At 45.5% G+C, this 16,365-nt stretch overlaps 1 protein-coding gene across 4 annotated transcripts in view; it reads left to right on the top strand.

Moving 5' to 3' along the window:
* ZFP64 (ZFP64 zinc finger protein) overlaps window positions 1–16,365 on the top strand; it is an 88,186-nt gene that overhangs the window by 23,414 nt on the left and 48,407 nt on the right. For 2 of the 4 annotated variants that reach the window (XM_070801902.1, XM_070801901.1), the window contains exons 5-6: window positions 2,910–3,161; window positions 9,344–10,776. In XM_070801902.1, the coding sequence (XP_070658003.1) occupies window positions 2,910–3,161; window positions 9,344–10,623 (1,532 nt within the window). In that variant the 3' untranslated portion in view covers window positions 10,624–10,776. Of the gene's footprint in view, window positions 1–2,909; window positions 3,162–9,343; window positions 10,777–16,365 lie in introns of those variants that run through there. The other 2 variants (XR_011570296.1, XM_070801903.1) reach the window with 1 other exon arrangement.

Raw genomic sequence — 16,365 nt, 5'->3', positions numbered from 1 at the left:
ATAGCATATTCATCACTGCAAGAGGAAAGTGCTATCATGACTTATGAAAATTAGGGAAATATTATAAAGTATAAGTGAGGACAGTGGCCTGAAGTTCACTGCTGCAGATCCTCAGGGAGCGTCCTCTCCTCCCGGTTAACCAGGCTTGGGCTTGTAAGGTGGTTTCTGTATAACTGCAGCGTCTCCATTAACACATTCAAGTCGGGGTGCTGACAATGCCCTTGCCTTAGAAGAGGGTGTGGCCAGGACCAACGGGATCAGGACTCTGCCAGCAGAGCTGGCCAAAAACCACCCGCCTGGCTCCACCACTGTCCAGCATCGGAGTACGCAGCATGGCACCCACAGCTGTAGCAGCTGACAATAACGAGAAGTGATGGTTGCTGGATTTTCTGACTATGAACATTTTTAATAATCAAATTATAATCTTTAATACACTTCTGTAGAGGTATTCTTAAATCCCAGATGTTTATTCTATGAAGATAGTGATGACCTTTGACTGACAATTGACTTTAGCACTTAGCTATTTAGGATTTGGTCAAAATATGTGTTTGGTATGTAAAAAGTGAAAATCCTGACTCACTGCCTGCTTCATATCGGATACATGCCCAAAAGTCATCAGTCTTTATAGTCCAGCGTGTCTCATTCTTGAATTTTGGCATGCCTATACTGGGCTTGCTGTGCTTAGTCGCTCAGTCGTGTTTGACTCTTTGCATCCCCATGGACTGCAGCCCACCAGGCTCCTCTGTCCATGGGATTCTCCAGGCAAGAACACTGGAGTGGGCTGCCATGCCCTCCTCCAGGGGATCTTCCTGACCCAGGGATCGAACCCAGGTCTCCCACATTGCAGGCAGATTCTTTACCATCTGAGCCACCAGGGAAGCCCATACTGGGCTTTAGCAGACACAAAACGTACTTTTTCCATTTCTTATGAAGTTGATATCGTAGACGCTATCACTGCAGCTTGCTGTTTCTCCCTCAACGCCGGAGGTCTTTCCACATCCATATGTGTATGTATCCACTTCATTCTTTCAATGGCCAAGTAGGAAATTGGTTCATTAATTTACAGTACATCCATACAGTGAAATACTTCACCCTAACACTTACGTTCTAGAAATTTAATGATATGAACATGATTGAAATTATTTCAAGTATAAGAAAGTAGTCAATAATAGGGAGACAGTGTTGCATTTGGCTAAGAAGGCAAGGCCATCCTGGATTCTAATCCAAGTTGAGAGGGTTAAGTAAAATCTTTGAGAGACACAGTACCATTCAAAAATAAGTATTTAAATTGATATTGGCCAGGAAGGCTTTTGTACCCCAAAATGTACACACACACATAGAAAAGTCATCAGAAAAATATACATCAAAAAATTGGCAGGTGTTCAAGGGTGGCAGGGCTTCCCTGATAGCTCAGTTGATAAAGAATCCACCTGCAATGCAGAAGACCCCAGTTCAATTCCTGGGTCAGAAAGATCCTCTGGAGAAGGCATAGGCTAACCACTCCAGTATTCCTGGGCTTCCCTTGTGGCTCAGCTGGTAAAGAATCCACCTGCAATGCGGGAGACCTGGATTCAATCCCTGGGTTAGGAAGATCCCCTGGAGAAGGGAAAGGCTACCCACTCCAGTACTCTGGCCTGGAGAATTCCATGGACTGTATAGTATAGTCCATGAGGTCACAGAATGGAACACAACTGAGCGACTTTCACTTTCACTTCACTTTCAAGGGTGGCAAGATGACAGGTGTGTTAGTGAATACAGATTAAGCTGCTGTAACAGAGACGCTCAGATGCCAGCTCACACACGGTAGGGGTCTGTGTCCGTCTCGCATAACTGTCCAGAGGTCAGCGGGTGGTCTAGGCAGATAGGCAGCGAGTTCTGGGAGATCGTCTGAGGGCTGAAGTTCCCTCTAGTGTCGGTGCGTTGGGCACATATCCACCCTCTGCAGCCGTCATGGCCTCACGTGTTTGTTCACTTCCCCGTCTTGGTAACCGCTGGCAAGACAGGTGGAAAGAGAAAAAGTAAAAGTCAAGCAATTTCCTTTTACGAAAGGAACACGTTTACCTTCTCTGCCGTTTGATTGATGATGACTTTATCACAGAATCACCTCTGGCTGCAAGTGAGGCTGAGAAATGTATTCTTAGGCTGGTCAGCCATGAGCTCAGAGACTTAGTTTTAGGCAGTGTCTGTTATGAAAAAGAAAAAAGAACAAGTGGGTATAAAAGACAATGTTTCTCATTTTTACTTAGCTGCACTTTAAAATTTGAGCAATTTTTAATTGATAAGGAATTCATATTCACTGTCAGAAAAATTAGAAAATCCTAATAAACAAAATAGAAGCAGTTCCCCGTCTCCCACAACGCCAGCTCTTGGCCAGCTATCCATCCAGCTTTCTTCATTATTATTGTTTCTTGGTTTGACTACACTGGGTCTTGGCTGCGGTCTGTGGGATCTAGTTCCTTCACCAACGATTGAGCCCTGGCCCCTTGCGTCGGGAGTGCAGTCACTGCGGCTGAACCACTAGGGGAGCCCCATCTAGTTTTACTTTTAAATTGGAGTATAATTGCTTTACGATCTTCTTTTAGTTTCTGCTGTACCACAAAGTGAATCAGCTATGTGTGTATATATATTTAAGCATATATATATAATATACATATCCCCTCCCCCTTGAACCTCCTTCCCTCCCCGCCACCCACCCTCTAGGTCATCACGCAGCACCAAGCTGAGCTCCCTGCGCTGTACAGCAGCTCCCCACCAGCTGTCTATTGGCAACTAAAACCCATCCGTCTAGTTTGGGGGGGAGTTTCAAAACATTCTTGGGCGACTCTGCCTTACTCTTTTCTTAAGGCCGCGGGAAGTAAGCCTTTTTCCTTTCTCATTTGCTCCCTGCTGCCGCACGTGCTTGTCTGAAGGCGACAAGCCCCACAAGTGTGAAGTCTGTGGCAAGTGCTTCAGCCGGAAGGACAAGCTGAAGACCCACACGCGCTGCCACACGGGCGTGAAGCCCTACAAGTGCAAGAGCTGCGACTACGCGGCCGCGGACAGCAGTAGCCTCAACAAGCACCTGCGCATCCACTCAGACGAGCGGCCCTTCAAGTGCCAGCTCTGCCCCTACGCCAGCCGCAACTCCAGCCAGCTCACCGTGCACCTGCGCTCCCACACGGGTAAGTCCCCTGTGCGGCCCTCGCCCTGCGCGCCCGCCGGCCTGGCGCTCAGGACTGGCGCCGTCTGGTGCCGAGTCACGACCTCGGGCAGGGAACTGGCGCCAGCTCACCCCCCGCTGTGCCGTCTTGCTTGTCATCTGCTCGGCAGCATCTTTCTCTGTACAACAGGGGAGAACAGCCAAGTTCCAGCTTTATGCATTTCTTTAGTAACTCAGCCACTAGTATTTAATCAAGAAAGTGCTCTAAATAAAATAGAGATATAAAATGCCTGTTTAGTAAATGTCTTCACAACATGTGGTTAGACATTTCAATGATTTTTTAAAGAATGCTCATCACTTCATCATGGGACGGCTTGATGGAAAAACTCAGCAGAGTAGGTAACTTAACAAATTACGTACGTTTTCCTTTTAGCAAGTGTGTGTCTGTTAGCTTTTGATTCACTGACGCTGTGTAACCACCACCAAATCTCAGTGGCATTTTATGTTAGTAAAAGCACTCATTGCTCACATACTTCAGGTCAGCAGGTGGTTGGCTAGACATTCCATTGATTTTGGCAGGGCTTAATCACGTATGTGGGAAAGGCCAGGTGTCCACGGACCTTGGCTGGGCATCTGCCGGCTGTCCCCCTGCTTTGGCTAGGGCCGTCTGGCTCTGTCCACATATGTCATGGCCTCCTTCTGGGACCAGTGGGCTACTCCAAGCTTGTCCTTCTCAGGACGATGGCAGACAAAACAAGCATGCCCCTGTGTGTAAGCTCATTGCAAGCCTCTGCTTGCATCCCGTTGGCTAAAGTCAGTTACCTGATTGGACCTGGTATCAAGGGGTAGGCCGAGCTCACCCACAGTGGAGGGTCATCAAAGGTTACATGGCGAAGGCCGTTTTCACACCAACCAGAGTTCATTCCACCACCATCCACTTCTCTCTGACATGCAGGTACATTCTTGCTCTCTCCCCAGACCCCCACAAGTCACATCTAATCATAGAATCAGCTTTACAGACCAGGATCCTATAATCTCCATCAGGTACAGATATGGCCTCTCTTGACCTAGAGCCTTTTGCATTTGAAATAGAAAGACAAGTTGTCTGTCCCCACACTCCCAAACATCGCAGTGAAACACAGTCAGAATACTGAGAATAATCCTGCCATTCCAAGGGGAGGAACGGGAGGCACTTGGCAGTCACTGGTCCACAGACTTCTGAACTCTCTCGGGAAAGGTGCTTCCAGGTCCCCCCACTCTGAGGACAGGGAGTGTTTCTTGAGTAAGCGTTGGCCCAGCTGCCTGGCTTTGGGCTCTGTCCCCTGCAGCGTCCTGTGCTGGCCTTCCTTCTCCACTTCTGAAAAGGAGTGGAAACGTACTTTTGAGAAACTTTCTCCACCTGCTTCCATCCTAGAGAAACTTGGGATCTTTCTGGATTTTATTTTACTCTAGACTGGTGACGTCGTTGCTAGTAAAGCTGCCTTAAAAACACTGTGCATCTCCTATGTATTTGTGTGCCAGAAGCCACACCCATACTCCTCTTGGAGACTTGCCTTACTTCTAAACCTAATTATAGACCCTTTGGGCATGTAGCCTTCTGGAGGTTGAAACCAGTGAGACTTTTGGGAATCCTTGTCCAGCTGAGAGGACTCAGCCGGCAGCAGCTTTATTCGTCTGGAGATTTTAACCAGGAACCTTACGCTCTCACCCCTCTTTCCTCATTTGTCCTTCCCTCAGAGATCAGCTCCCTGGATATGATCTTTGTCCCCAGGCTTTTGTCTTACTTTGAAAATCTTTTGCTGGTTGGAGACGAGAAGCTTCATCCAGACCAGCACATCTTTGGCTTTCTAGATTGTCTCTAAATTCTGTCTTGAAATGGCCTGTCCTTGTTCGAGTTTGTCTCTTTCCTATGGGACCTCATCAGACACAGCTTGTAAGATACTTTCACTGTTCTGCTTAGAACTGATCTCTCTGCTCAAGTCCAAACTTCAGTGGGTACACCTTCTATCTTCTGAGTCACAACAGGCGGCAGTTTTACCAAACGTTCGCCGTTCGGTGCTGGCCATTGCCACTGTTCCCTGCTTCTGCCCGCCGCCCAGGCCCACAGTCAGCGCTACGTATTTCAGTTTCCTGTTAAGGCAGCGCTGTGCTTCTGGACGCTGATACATGTATCAGCTATCTAATGTCACAGTGACGCTGTGTAACAAAAGGCCCCAGAAAACCTCGGTGGGTGCAGCAGCGTGTCTTCCTTGCGCGTGTTCAGGGATCAGCTGAGTGTCACCGGGTCAACTCTGCTGGTCTTCGTTGGGCTCACTTACAGATCTGAGAATCTGCCGGCTGTGGGCTGGGCGTCCAGTGGCCTTGGCTGCAGCAGTGCAGCTCTGCTCCGGCTCTGTCACCCTGCTTCTGGGACCAGCGGGCAAGGACAGGATTGGCCCTCTCAGGCAGTGGGTGACAGAGGTGCACGTGGGCAAAGCCTAATTCACGGGCCCTGGTTCAAGGCCTACTCGCATCAAGTCTAGTTGGCACACCATCCGCCAAACCCAGTGACATGATTGAGGCTATCCTCTGGGGGTCATGGAAGGTCACCCTGCCCCTGCCGGGAGAGCCTGCATAACCACATACCTGGAAGAGGCCGTGGCTGCAGAGACGGCTAGGAGGTGGGGACCTCTGGGGACATTAAGATACTATAGCAAGTTAAGACGTTGGCATGACTGGTGGCCATTTGATTTTCTTCAGAAGTCTCTCCCACCTGAGTTAGGAGCACTGAAGGATGCATTTACAAAAGTGGGTCAGAGTCAACTTAGGGAAAGCTTGCCATTTATAGTAGCATATTTAAGTGCATCTAGAAAAAGTATATTTTCTAAAAATTTAACTGTATGCCACTTACGCAGTGTCTCCATGAAACATTCATTTCCCTTTTATAAATCTGTGGCACTTGTAAATTTTTATAAGTTGTAAGATTAATAGGAGTTTGTTTTTACCTTTTCATCTCTTGGATCAACTACCTTGTCTTAGCAGCAACCTGAACTCAAGAAAGCTCTGTCAGCTTAAATACGTCAGTTGCTTATCCATTGAGCACCATTCATTGAGTCCCACCAGGTACCAGATACTGTGGGGACCAGGTAGTGGGCAGGAACGATCGTAGTCATTAGCTTTGAGAATTTCTGGTCCTGTGGGACTGGTACTAACATTTCTGCCTCATTTAAGAAATTAATTTACGGTTAAAAGGAAAAGGACTTCCCTGGTAGCTCAGCTCGTGAAGAATCCGCTTGCAATGCAGGAGACTGGATTCTATCCCTGGGTCAGGAAGATCCCCCAGAGGAGGGCATGGCTACCCACTCCAGTATTCTTGCCTGGAGAATTCCATGAACAGAGGAGCCTGGCAGGCTTCGGTCCACAGGGTTGCAAAGAGTCGGACATGACTGAGCGACTTTCACTTTCACTTTAAAAGGAAAAAGAAGAAAATATAAAAATTTTTTTAAAAAGGAAAAAGATGATGAAGAGATTTAAAGCCTCTGCTTTCATGTCAGAAAGTGCTGTCAAGCTCTACAACTCAGCTATGAGATTTGGTTACCTGGTTTTTCCAGGTTTGACCTTTGCTGGTTGCTTTGCAAAAAAAAAAAAATGGCAAACAGATGGTCACTAGTTGGGGCAATGATGTAATTGGAATGCCTAGTAGAACATTCTGGAGCAACAGCTCTTCCTCTGAATTCACAGACACCTCCACCCAGAGGCCCATGAGTAGAATTTAGGAGGTCCGTGAACTTGGATGAGGGAGAAAATCACATCTTCATTCTCACTGATCTTACTGGATGTGATGTGTCCTTCAGTGCTGAACATGGGCATCCAATCTGATTACAGTATGTGTGACCTTGTCGAAAGAAGTCACAGATCTTTTTATTGCAAGTATTTTTGATAGATCAAAATATAGTTTACTTTCTTCTCTATTAAGAAATTATTGTAGTCCCTAGACCCGCCACCGGGGCTTGTCACTTCATGCTCCAATAAAGCACACACATTGCCAAATCACAGATTTTTTTCTTTCAATTTTTGATAACTTCAGTACAATTAGTTTCCCTTGTCTTCCTATTGCTTTTTATTTTAGTCTACCTTGTGCATTTCAGACTTCCCTGGTGGCTCAGATGGTAAAGCGTCTGTCTACAATGCGGGAGACCCGGGTTCGAGCCCTGGGTTGGGAAGATCCCCTGGAGAAGGAAATGGCAATCCACTCCAGTACTATTGCCTGGAAAATCCCATGGACAGAGGAGCCTGGTAGGCTATAGTCTATGGGGTCGCAAAGAGTCGGACTCGACTGAGCGACTTCACTTCCCTTTGTGCATTTAAACGTCGTCCTGAGAAAGGGTCCACGGATTTCACTGCCAAACGGGGGCCCATGGCATGAAAAGGGTTACGAGCAACATTCTAAGGCAGAAGTCAGCAAACTTTTTCTTTTCTAATGGTTTGATACATTTATTTATGGCTGTGATGGGCCTTTGTTGCTGCATGTGGGCCTTCCCTCGGTGCAGTAAGTGGGGGCCACCCCACAGTCGGGGTGCGCTGGCCCCCACTGCCATGGCGTCTCCCAGTGTGGAGCGCGGGCTCTAGGGCGCAAGGGCTCAGCAGTCACAGCACACAGGGCTACTTGCTCCAAGGCATGTGACATCTCCCAGACCAGGGACCAAACCAGCATCTCCTGCCTTGGCAGGCGGACTGTCTACCACCGAGCTACCAGGGAAGCCCAGCAAACTTTTCCATAAAGAGCCAGATAGTTAATACTGTAGGCTTTGCGGGCAATACATTGTCTGTCACAGTTACTCATCCCTGCTGCTGCGGCACGAAAGCAATCATCAACAACACATTATCAGACGGACGCGACTGTGGTACAATAAAACTTTATTTACAGAAGTGAACTGTGGGCCGGATTTGGCCCATAGTCCGTATAGCTTACCATTCCTTGTTCGAGAGTTTTGTGTGAATGGCCTTAGTGGCACTGTAGTCATGCAAAGCGTTGTTTGGTTTGGAGCATCTTCATTTTCTCAAAGCTTGTTTAATCTGCTCCCCGCCATTGTCGAGCATCTCACGACGATGTTATAGGTCTTGTACCAAAAAGCTGGAACACAATCCCAGTCTTTTAAGTTTATGGTAAGAAAGCCTTGGTCGTATGTACAGATAAATCACCCAGCACCTGAAAATACCAGCTGGAACCCGAGCTCTGCCGCATGCCACCCAGTGACTGAAGCAGTGATGTAGCCCCTCTAGGCCTCAGTCTCCTCATTCGTAAATAGTGCTGAGAATATCATTGACGGTGGTCCCCACCTCATGGGAATGTCGGGATCTTCAGATGAGACCATTCTTGTGGAATGCTCAGCAGGGCACCTGCCTTCCCAGAAGCCACCGAAGACTCTTAGCTGCTGTTTCTCTTGCTCAAACAGCATTGCAATGGGTGGGCTCACCAATTTGCTTCAGTTATCAGACAATTGGGACTTGGCATTCACTGAGGAAATAAATTTGGAATATCCATGTCCTTTCAGATGTTTGCAATTGCGCTTTTCCTGTTCATCTTTCACCGAACATGAATCTTAAAAAAAAAAATCAAGCAGCTGGATTTTGTAACTCCAAGAGTAAAGAACGCAGCTGGCGATGTGGGATAAATAAGTTGCACGCAATAAACACATCTTTAATGATAAAAATCTACATGAAGTATAAGCGGGGCGTCTCAATCACTGTAAAAAGGATATTCTGATGAGTGAGCACGGAGCTGACTGATTTGAAAATGTACCCTTGAATCTGTTACAACACATAACTCAATCAGAATCAACGGATTATGCAAAATTATACAACTGTGAACGGTTCCATAGCAGAGCGAGCACATTAACCGTAGCAAGAGCTAGCCTGATTGTTTTAAAGGATACACTGAGCGTATTCACAAATCTCATTTTACGGGGGACGATTAAGCAGCTTGATTTTCAGTCTCCATTGTCCTTCCGGGTATTATGATGGCGGTGGTGGGAAAGTTTGGGGAAAGGAAAGAAGTCCCGGACCCCTCTTTTTTTTTTTTCCTCCCAGGGGCTGCTAGGAGCTGCAGTTAGAAGGTCTCCACCCGCCCGCCTCGGTTTACGCGGGTTTCTGGTGTGTGCTTCGGGGGGATCCGCTGTGGGTGTTGCCTGCCTGTTCTTATCGAAACTCACCTTGTGTTGACAGGGGACGCCCCCTTCCAGTGCTGGCTCTGTAGCGCCAAGTTCAAAATCAGCTCGGACTTGAAAAGGCACATGCGCGTGCACTCGGGGGAGAAGCCTTTCAAGTGCGAGTTCTGCAGTGTCCGCTGCACCATGAAGGGGAACCTCAAGTCGCACATCCGCATCAAGCACAGCGGGAACAGCTTCAAGTGTCCGCACTGCGACTTCCTGGGGGACAGCAAGGCCACGCTCCGCAAGCACAGCCGGCTGCACCAGGCCGAGCACCCCGAGAAGTGCCCCGACTGCAGCTACTCGTGCCCCAGCAAGGCCGCCCTGCGCGTGCACAGCCGCGTGCACTGCCCCGACCGGCCCTTCAAGTGCAGCCACTGCAGCTTCGACACCAAGCAGCCCAGCAACCTGGCCAAGCACGTGAAGAAGTTCCACGGCGACGCGCTCAAGAGCGAGGCGGCGGAGCGGAGAGATGTGGGCAGGTCGAGCGGCCGCCAGGCGGCCAAGCTGGACGCCAAGAAGACCTTCCACTGCGACCGCTGCGACGCCTCGTTCATGCGCGAGGACTCGCTCCGCAGCCACAAGCGGCAGCACAGTGAGTACGGCGACGGCAAGGGCGCCGACGTGACGGTGCTGCAGTTCCAGGTGGACGCCGGCAAGCCGCCCGCCGCGCCCCTGGCCGTGGGGCACCTCCAGGTGCCCCTCCCGCCCACCCCGGCGCCCCAGTTCAGCGAGGGCAGGGTCAAAATCATCGTCGGCCACCAAGTGCCCCAGGCCAGCACCATCGTCCAGGCGGCGGCGGCCGCCGTGAACATCGTGCAGCCCACCTTGGTGGCGCCGAACCCCGAGGAGCTGCGGGGCAACAGCCGGCTGCAGATCCTCCGCCAGGTCAACCTGATCGCGCCCCCTCCGCCCTCTGGCTGCTCCAGCGAGGCCGCGGCGCTCCCCCAGCCGGCTGTCCTGCTGACCACCCACGACCAGACGGAGGGCGCCACTCTGCACCAGACCCTCATCCCCACCACCCCGGGCGGCCCCCAGGAAGGCTCTGGCAACCAGACTTTCATCACCAGCTCGGGCATCACATGCACTGACTTCGAAGGCCTGAACGCCCTGATTCAGGAGGGGGCCGCTGAAGTGACCGTGGTCAGCGACGGAGGCCAGAGCATCGCAGTGGCCACCACGGCGCCGCCCATATTCTCCACGTCCCAGCAAGAGCTCCCCAAGCAGACTTACTCCATCATCCAAGGAGGTGCCCACCCAGCCCTGCTCTGTCCCGCGGATTCCATCCCAGACTAGAGCTTATAAAACAAGAGAAAGGGGGGAAAGGGGAGTGACACAAAAAAGAAGTCAGAGAATTCTGTGAGAGGTTTGCCTTTACTGTTTTCAAGGGCTGTTGTGAAAAACGCCTCGCCCCCATAATAAATTGCAATTTTATACTGCTCACTGTAATTTTTTTACGCTGTGATGATTTTGAGACCTCTGAATCACCATATTGTAACTGCTGTAGAGTCTTCAGTGATACCAACATGATCCCATTTAGGGGTTGGAATGAAATGAGTAGTGAATACATCTGTTCGCTTCCAACTTGATTTCCCAACTTTAATAAAGGATTTTTCCATCTCATTAAATTTGTGTAGTAGATGGTACTTCTCAGCCTGTTGGAAGCTTCCATTCTGAAATCCCCCATGTGTTTGGGGTAATCAATCATGTTTTAATACATGGATACAAATCTGTTGGCATGAAGGACCATTTTCTACATAATGCTACATGGATATTTGACTAAAACAGCTTGGTGCAAATGAGGGGGGTGGGGAAGGAAAGGTTTCCTAATAAGTTGATACAGGATTCAGACATAACAAATGTTAATGATCTTTAGAGTCACCGTATGATTTGGGTTATTGGGGGGTGTGTTATATAATTAAAGAGAACTTGAAGAAGCAAAGATTCTTAGTCCTCTCTCATGAGTAGTATGTAAGCATCTTACCTTCTTCACAGTCAAATATGTGTGGTGCCTAAAGTGACCCAAATATCGTTTTTATTTTAAAACTTCAGAGTGACGAACCTGACATTTCTGTTTAGATGCTAATATAATGCAAGTTCCTGTTAGCCTTTAGGACAATTTTCGAGGATACTGTTGCGTTAGATATTAATATACATGCAGTCCCAGGGATCAGACAAACGAGATTGGAAAAGCATCTATGTTTTTCCGAAGTGTGGGCTGTACAGAGAAGAAAATTCAAATTTTACTGTTTTGAATTGAAATTCTGTGTGATCAGTAGGTGGCGCCAGAGAGTAGTCTCAAGTCTCCGTACTTCAAAGACCGGAGGCTTCCCTGGGTCTCAGGGAAGGTAAAGGCTCAGATGGTAAAGAATCCACCTGCAATGCAGGAGACCCGAGTTCGATCCCTGGATCGGGAAGATCCCCTGGCGAAGGGAAGGGCTACCCACGCCAGTATTCTTGCCTGAAGAATTTCAGACAAAGGAGCCTCGAGGGCTACATAGTTGATGGGATCACAGAGTGGGACACAACTGAGCAAATAACACGTTCACTTTCAAAAACCTGAATTAGGGTCTTCATCTCTGATTTCCAGCTTCTAGCATTATCTCCAACTCAGGATGGGCTCTTAATAAACCCTACATGAATGAAACATGCTGTCACAGAGCATCAGCACGGATTGGTCAGGAGGGGAGGTTACACTTGAGAGAGAAGCATATTTAAAGTGAGAGAACATTTTAGGTACATTTTTACCAGAGTCATCAACACTTTAATTTCCCCAACACAGGAACTTATTCAAATTCTCATGCATAGCAACTCACTTTTATATAAAGATATTATCCCCCCTTTTTTTGTAGTAAGAAAAAATGCACTAAGAAACTATGCAAAATGGAGATGCCAGAAACCTTAAGGGTTGCCTGTTAGAAAGCCAGCTTTCCATAAGACACACAGAGTTCAAGCTGGGTTTTGTCTTCTATTTTTGACCCCTTCTATTTGAACACAGTCTTGATAATTCATATGTCTTCTTTGCCAGAATTTATTTTCATATCAGCAATGGTAATAATGCATCATTAACTGTGGTTTGATAAGAAATCAAAACAACTTGCAGTTTACTCTTCGTATTTTGGTTATTTTTTCACTTTAGGGTTATTGCTTGCAGCTCTTTGAGAAAATACTCAGCCCCTAAATTCCAACTGGGAAACTCTCACGAACCTATGTTCTACATGGTTCTTTTTCCCAGTGTGCCCCTTGTTTCAACTTTTAAATGATATTTTTCCTGTTTATAAATGTTATATAGTCAAGGTAGAAAATATGGGAACCATGTTACAACTCTTCCTCCAACATACAAACGGGTTATGTCCTGATAAAGCCATTGTTAAGTTGAAAATATTACTTAAGTCGAAAATATCATTAAGTCAAAAATTCATTTAATGCAGCTAATCTACCAAACACAGCTTAGCTTCACGTACCTTAAACATGCTCAGAACACTTACATTAGCCGACAGCTGGGCTAGTACAAAGCCCAAGAAAACCTGTTTTGTAGCAGGATATGGAATATCTCATGTAATGTATTGACTGCAGAGACTGACAGTCATGGGTTGTAGGGATACAGAATGGCTGTAGGTGTACCACTGTTCATCTTTGGGATCCCATGGCTGAGTCACTGCCACTGCCCAGCATTGGGAGAGATGGTCAGACTGCAGAGTGCTAGCCAGGAAAAGAGAAATTCAAAGTACGGTTCCATTGAATGCATATTGCTTTTGTACCATCAAAAAGTTAAAAAATTGTAAGTTGAGCCATCGTATAAATTGGGGACCATTTGCATATATATTAAGAAAAATTCAAAGACACAATTTTTACTCCCAGATGTAAAAATTGTGACCATTTTGCTGTACTTTCTTCTCATCTCTATTTTCTGTGCTCGTGTGTGTTTCCTGCTCCGGTTGCAGAGCCGGGGTTGAATTGAGCACGCTGGTTTCTCTTTATATACTGTACTTGTCTTCATACCATTATATCTCCACAGAGCTGCGGCTCTCCATTTATACATGTAAGGCACATACACATACATGCACATACACACACGTGCATATTTGGATTTTTTAAACAAACTACAACAGGAAAACTTGTTCTTCATGACAAACTATATATAGAGCTGAACAAAAATCAAGACCATGACCTCCAGCCTGTTCTTACCCCACCCAAGGTAAGTGAGTTCTCTAACCAGGAGAGGTTTGTCCTTATTTTTGTAGTATGGCACTGTCTACATTTCTCTCTGCTGTGAAAAATGAAAGTGTTAGGCGTTCAGTCGTGTCTGACTCTGTGTGACCCCATGGACTGTAGCCCACCAGGCTCCTCTGTCCATGGGATTCTCCAGGCAAGAATACTGAAGGGGGTTGCCATTCCCTACTCCAGGGGATCTTCCCCACCGGGGAATCGAACCCAGATCTCCAGATACTTTACTGTCTGAGCCCAGTAAAGGTCGTTCCTTATTTTTGTAGTGTCACACTGTGTACATTTCCTTCTACCTGGCTCTTACTGTCCCACTTACTAACAGTACCGTGTGTCAGGACAGCAACACCTAACTGTTTTTAAGCAAAAGGTAGAGTGTGAATTACCATGTTGTAAACACCCACCTCCACATTCGTGGATATTTGGGTCGTTTGGGGGTTTGTCTCCCATCACAAACTGCCATAGTAAATGTCTTGCATAATCCCTCGTGTTCGTTTGTGCTTTCTTTTCTTTCTGTAGGTTAGATTTCTCAGAGTGAGTGTCAGTGAGTTTCTGTAGTTTGCACTTGCGTAGATTCAGATGACTTTTTCAAAATGATAGTCTCACTGCGATATGAGCCCCGGCCATCACCAACCTCGGGTGTTACTGATCTTTTGAGGTTTAGTCGATCTGACGTGTGAAAATGGCAATCAGGACTCTGCATTCCCCGAGTTTGTGCTTTGGTCTGCCTCTCCCTGATGCCTCCGCGTAGGCTTCTGATTATTTGCATTTTTCTTACCTATGAACTTTAAACTCACACTCTCTCATTTTTCTCCTTGGGTTGTTGGGCACCTGGGACATGAACCCCATGTCTGTCACATGGATACCCTTTTTCACTGTACATTCCTGTGAAACTTTCCAATTTTTTTCTGTAATGTTCTATTTGGATTTTATATCTCAACCTGATATATTTTGGTACTATGGACTTTGCAAAAGGAAAAAAAAAAAAACATTCATTTCACTCTAAATTTTCAAATCTGTACTATGTAATTCCACTTAGTCTCTTAAAATTATTTAGAATCTTCAGTATTTTTTTGGTCTAACAGCTTTCTGATTCCCTTTTTTGGTTTGTTTGTTTGTGGGGTTTTGTGAAAGGTTTTTGGGGTTTTTTGTCTGACTTTTGCTTTTGTTTTGTTGTCGTTATTGGGTTTGGGTTTTTTGGGTTCTGTTTGTTTGCTTGTTTGTTTTTGGTATTTTCAGTTTTCTCCTTAGGTAGTCTGCCAAGAGTTTATCTTGTTTATGTAAAAGTAAAGCTTTTGCTTTTATTTATTCTTTCTCTACTCCTCCTCCATTTTATTCACTTAAGCATTTATCTTTATTTCAGTATTGTCTTTATTAATTCTTTCCCCTGTTTTCCTTTCAGTTTATTTTATTAGTCTAATTTCCTGTATTAAGTTCAGCCTTTAATAGTAAAAGCATTTAAACCTATATATTTTCCAGTATGACTTAAAGATCATTTTTGCAAAGTTTTAAAATCATGACTGTCATACAAATATAAAGTGAACAGGCATTAGCAATTTTATTTGATTCGTTAAGTAATGAAGGAATCAGTAAGACGTTACAACAGGTTCCATGGAGAATTCAATGCATGAACACTGAAACAGGCAATCAGGAACACTGAAGTGAGTTCACAGATGCAAAATTGGTCAGTGTCTACAGGGCAACCGCCAGCTGCATTCCACCCACCAAGTCTGTTTGCGTTCTTACATGTTTTTTGCATTATCGTATGTTTCTGTAACTCACCAAGTTGTGAAATATCTCAAAAACACTGACAGGCGTTGAGCCCTATAGAATTAGGGAACCCCAGGCCTGGGATCGCTCAGGACCAGCCAGTAATCTTTGCCTATTTCCAAGTCTTTCAGAAATTTTCTTGACATCCATATCTCTACAGATTTTTATATGAAGTGTCTTTTCAAAAATTTCTGATTCTTTGTTATTCCAGTTTCAGGGTTGGTTGGTCGGTTTGGTGGGTCAGGGGGATAAAACCCAAGAGGTTTATTTCTTATTTTTTTAAGTAAGTACAATTTGTGAAACTACATTTTGGGTTTTGATATTAATGTTTTGATCTGAGAATATGACCTGTAAAATATGTGCTTTTGGTAATTTATTAGTTTTCTTTATGGCCATGCACATGACCAATTTTTGTAAATGTATGATGGAGATCTATGAATTAAGCATGTTGATTTTGTTATTCAGATTTTCTGAATCCCTCTTAGTTTTTGTCTATTTGGTAAACTTTGAAATAAGTATTTTTAAACCTTTCACTATCGTTATGTTTTTTTATCAAGCTTTTCTTGTATTGCTGTGTTTTATTCTATTTTGTCACATGTTGTTTGATGCGTATAATTTTGTGGCTGTGATGTGTTCTTTGTCAATTTTACAATTTATCCGTTATGTCTGATCTTTCCATTTGAAAGCTTTTGGCCTTAAATTATACTTCATTTTGTGACAATATTCTAAGACTTATTTTATATTTTATTATATTTGCTCAGATCATCTTTGCCCACTCTGTGGTTTAATATCTTTCTTAAATAGCATCTCTTTGTCTTTGGTTGGAGAATTCAAACTGTTTGCATTTATCATAGTAACATATTCCTAGTATTATTCATTTCTGTCTTATTTAATATTTACCATTTATTAAACTTTGTGATTTTCTTCTTTTCCCTTTCTAGCTTTTCACTTTGTTCTCAATAGTTCTTAAATATGTCTCCATTCTGCTAATAGTTACTTTCTAAACTTTAGTGATTATTCTTAAATTGCTTCCTCTACTGTTAT

The sequence above is a fragment of the Bos indicus genome, chromosome 13 (assembly GCF_029378745.1).
Source record: "Bos indicus isolate NIAB-ARS_2022 breed Sahiwal x Tharparkar chromosome 13, NIAB-ARS_B.indTharparkar_mat_pri_1.0, whole genome shotgun sequence".
In the NCBI taxonomy this organism is placed as follows: domain Eukaryota; kingdom Metazoa; phylum Chordata; class Mammalia; order Artiodactyla; family Bovidae; genus Bos; species Bos indicus.
Note: the sequence above shows the minus strand (reverse complement) of the source record. Positions and strands in the feature narration are given on the sequence as shown.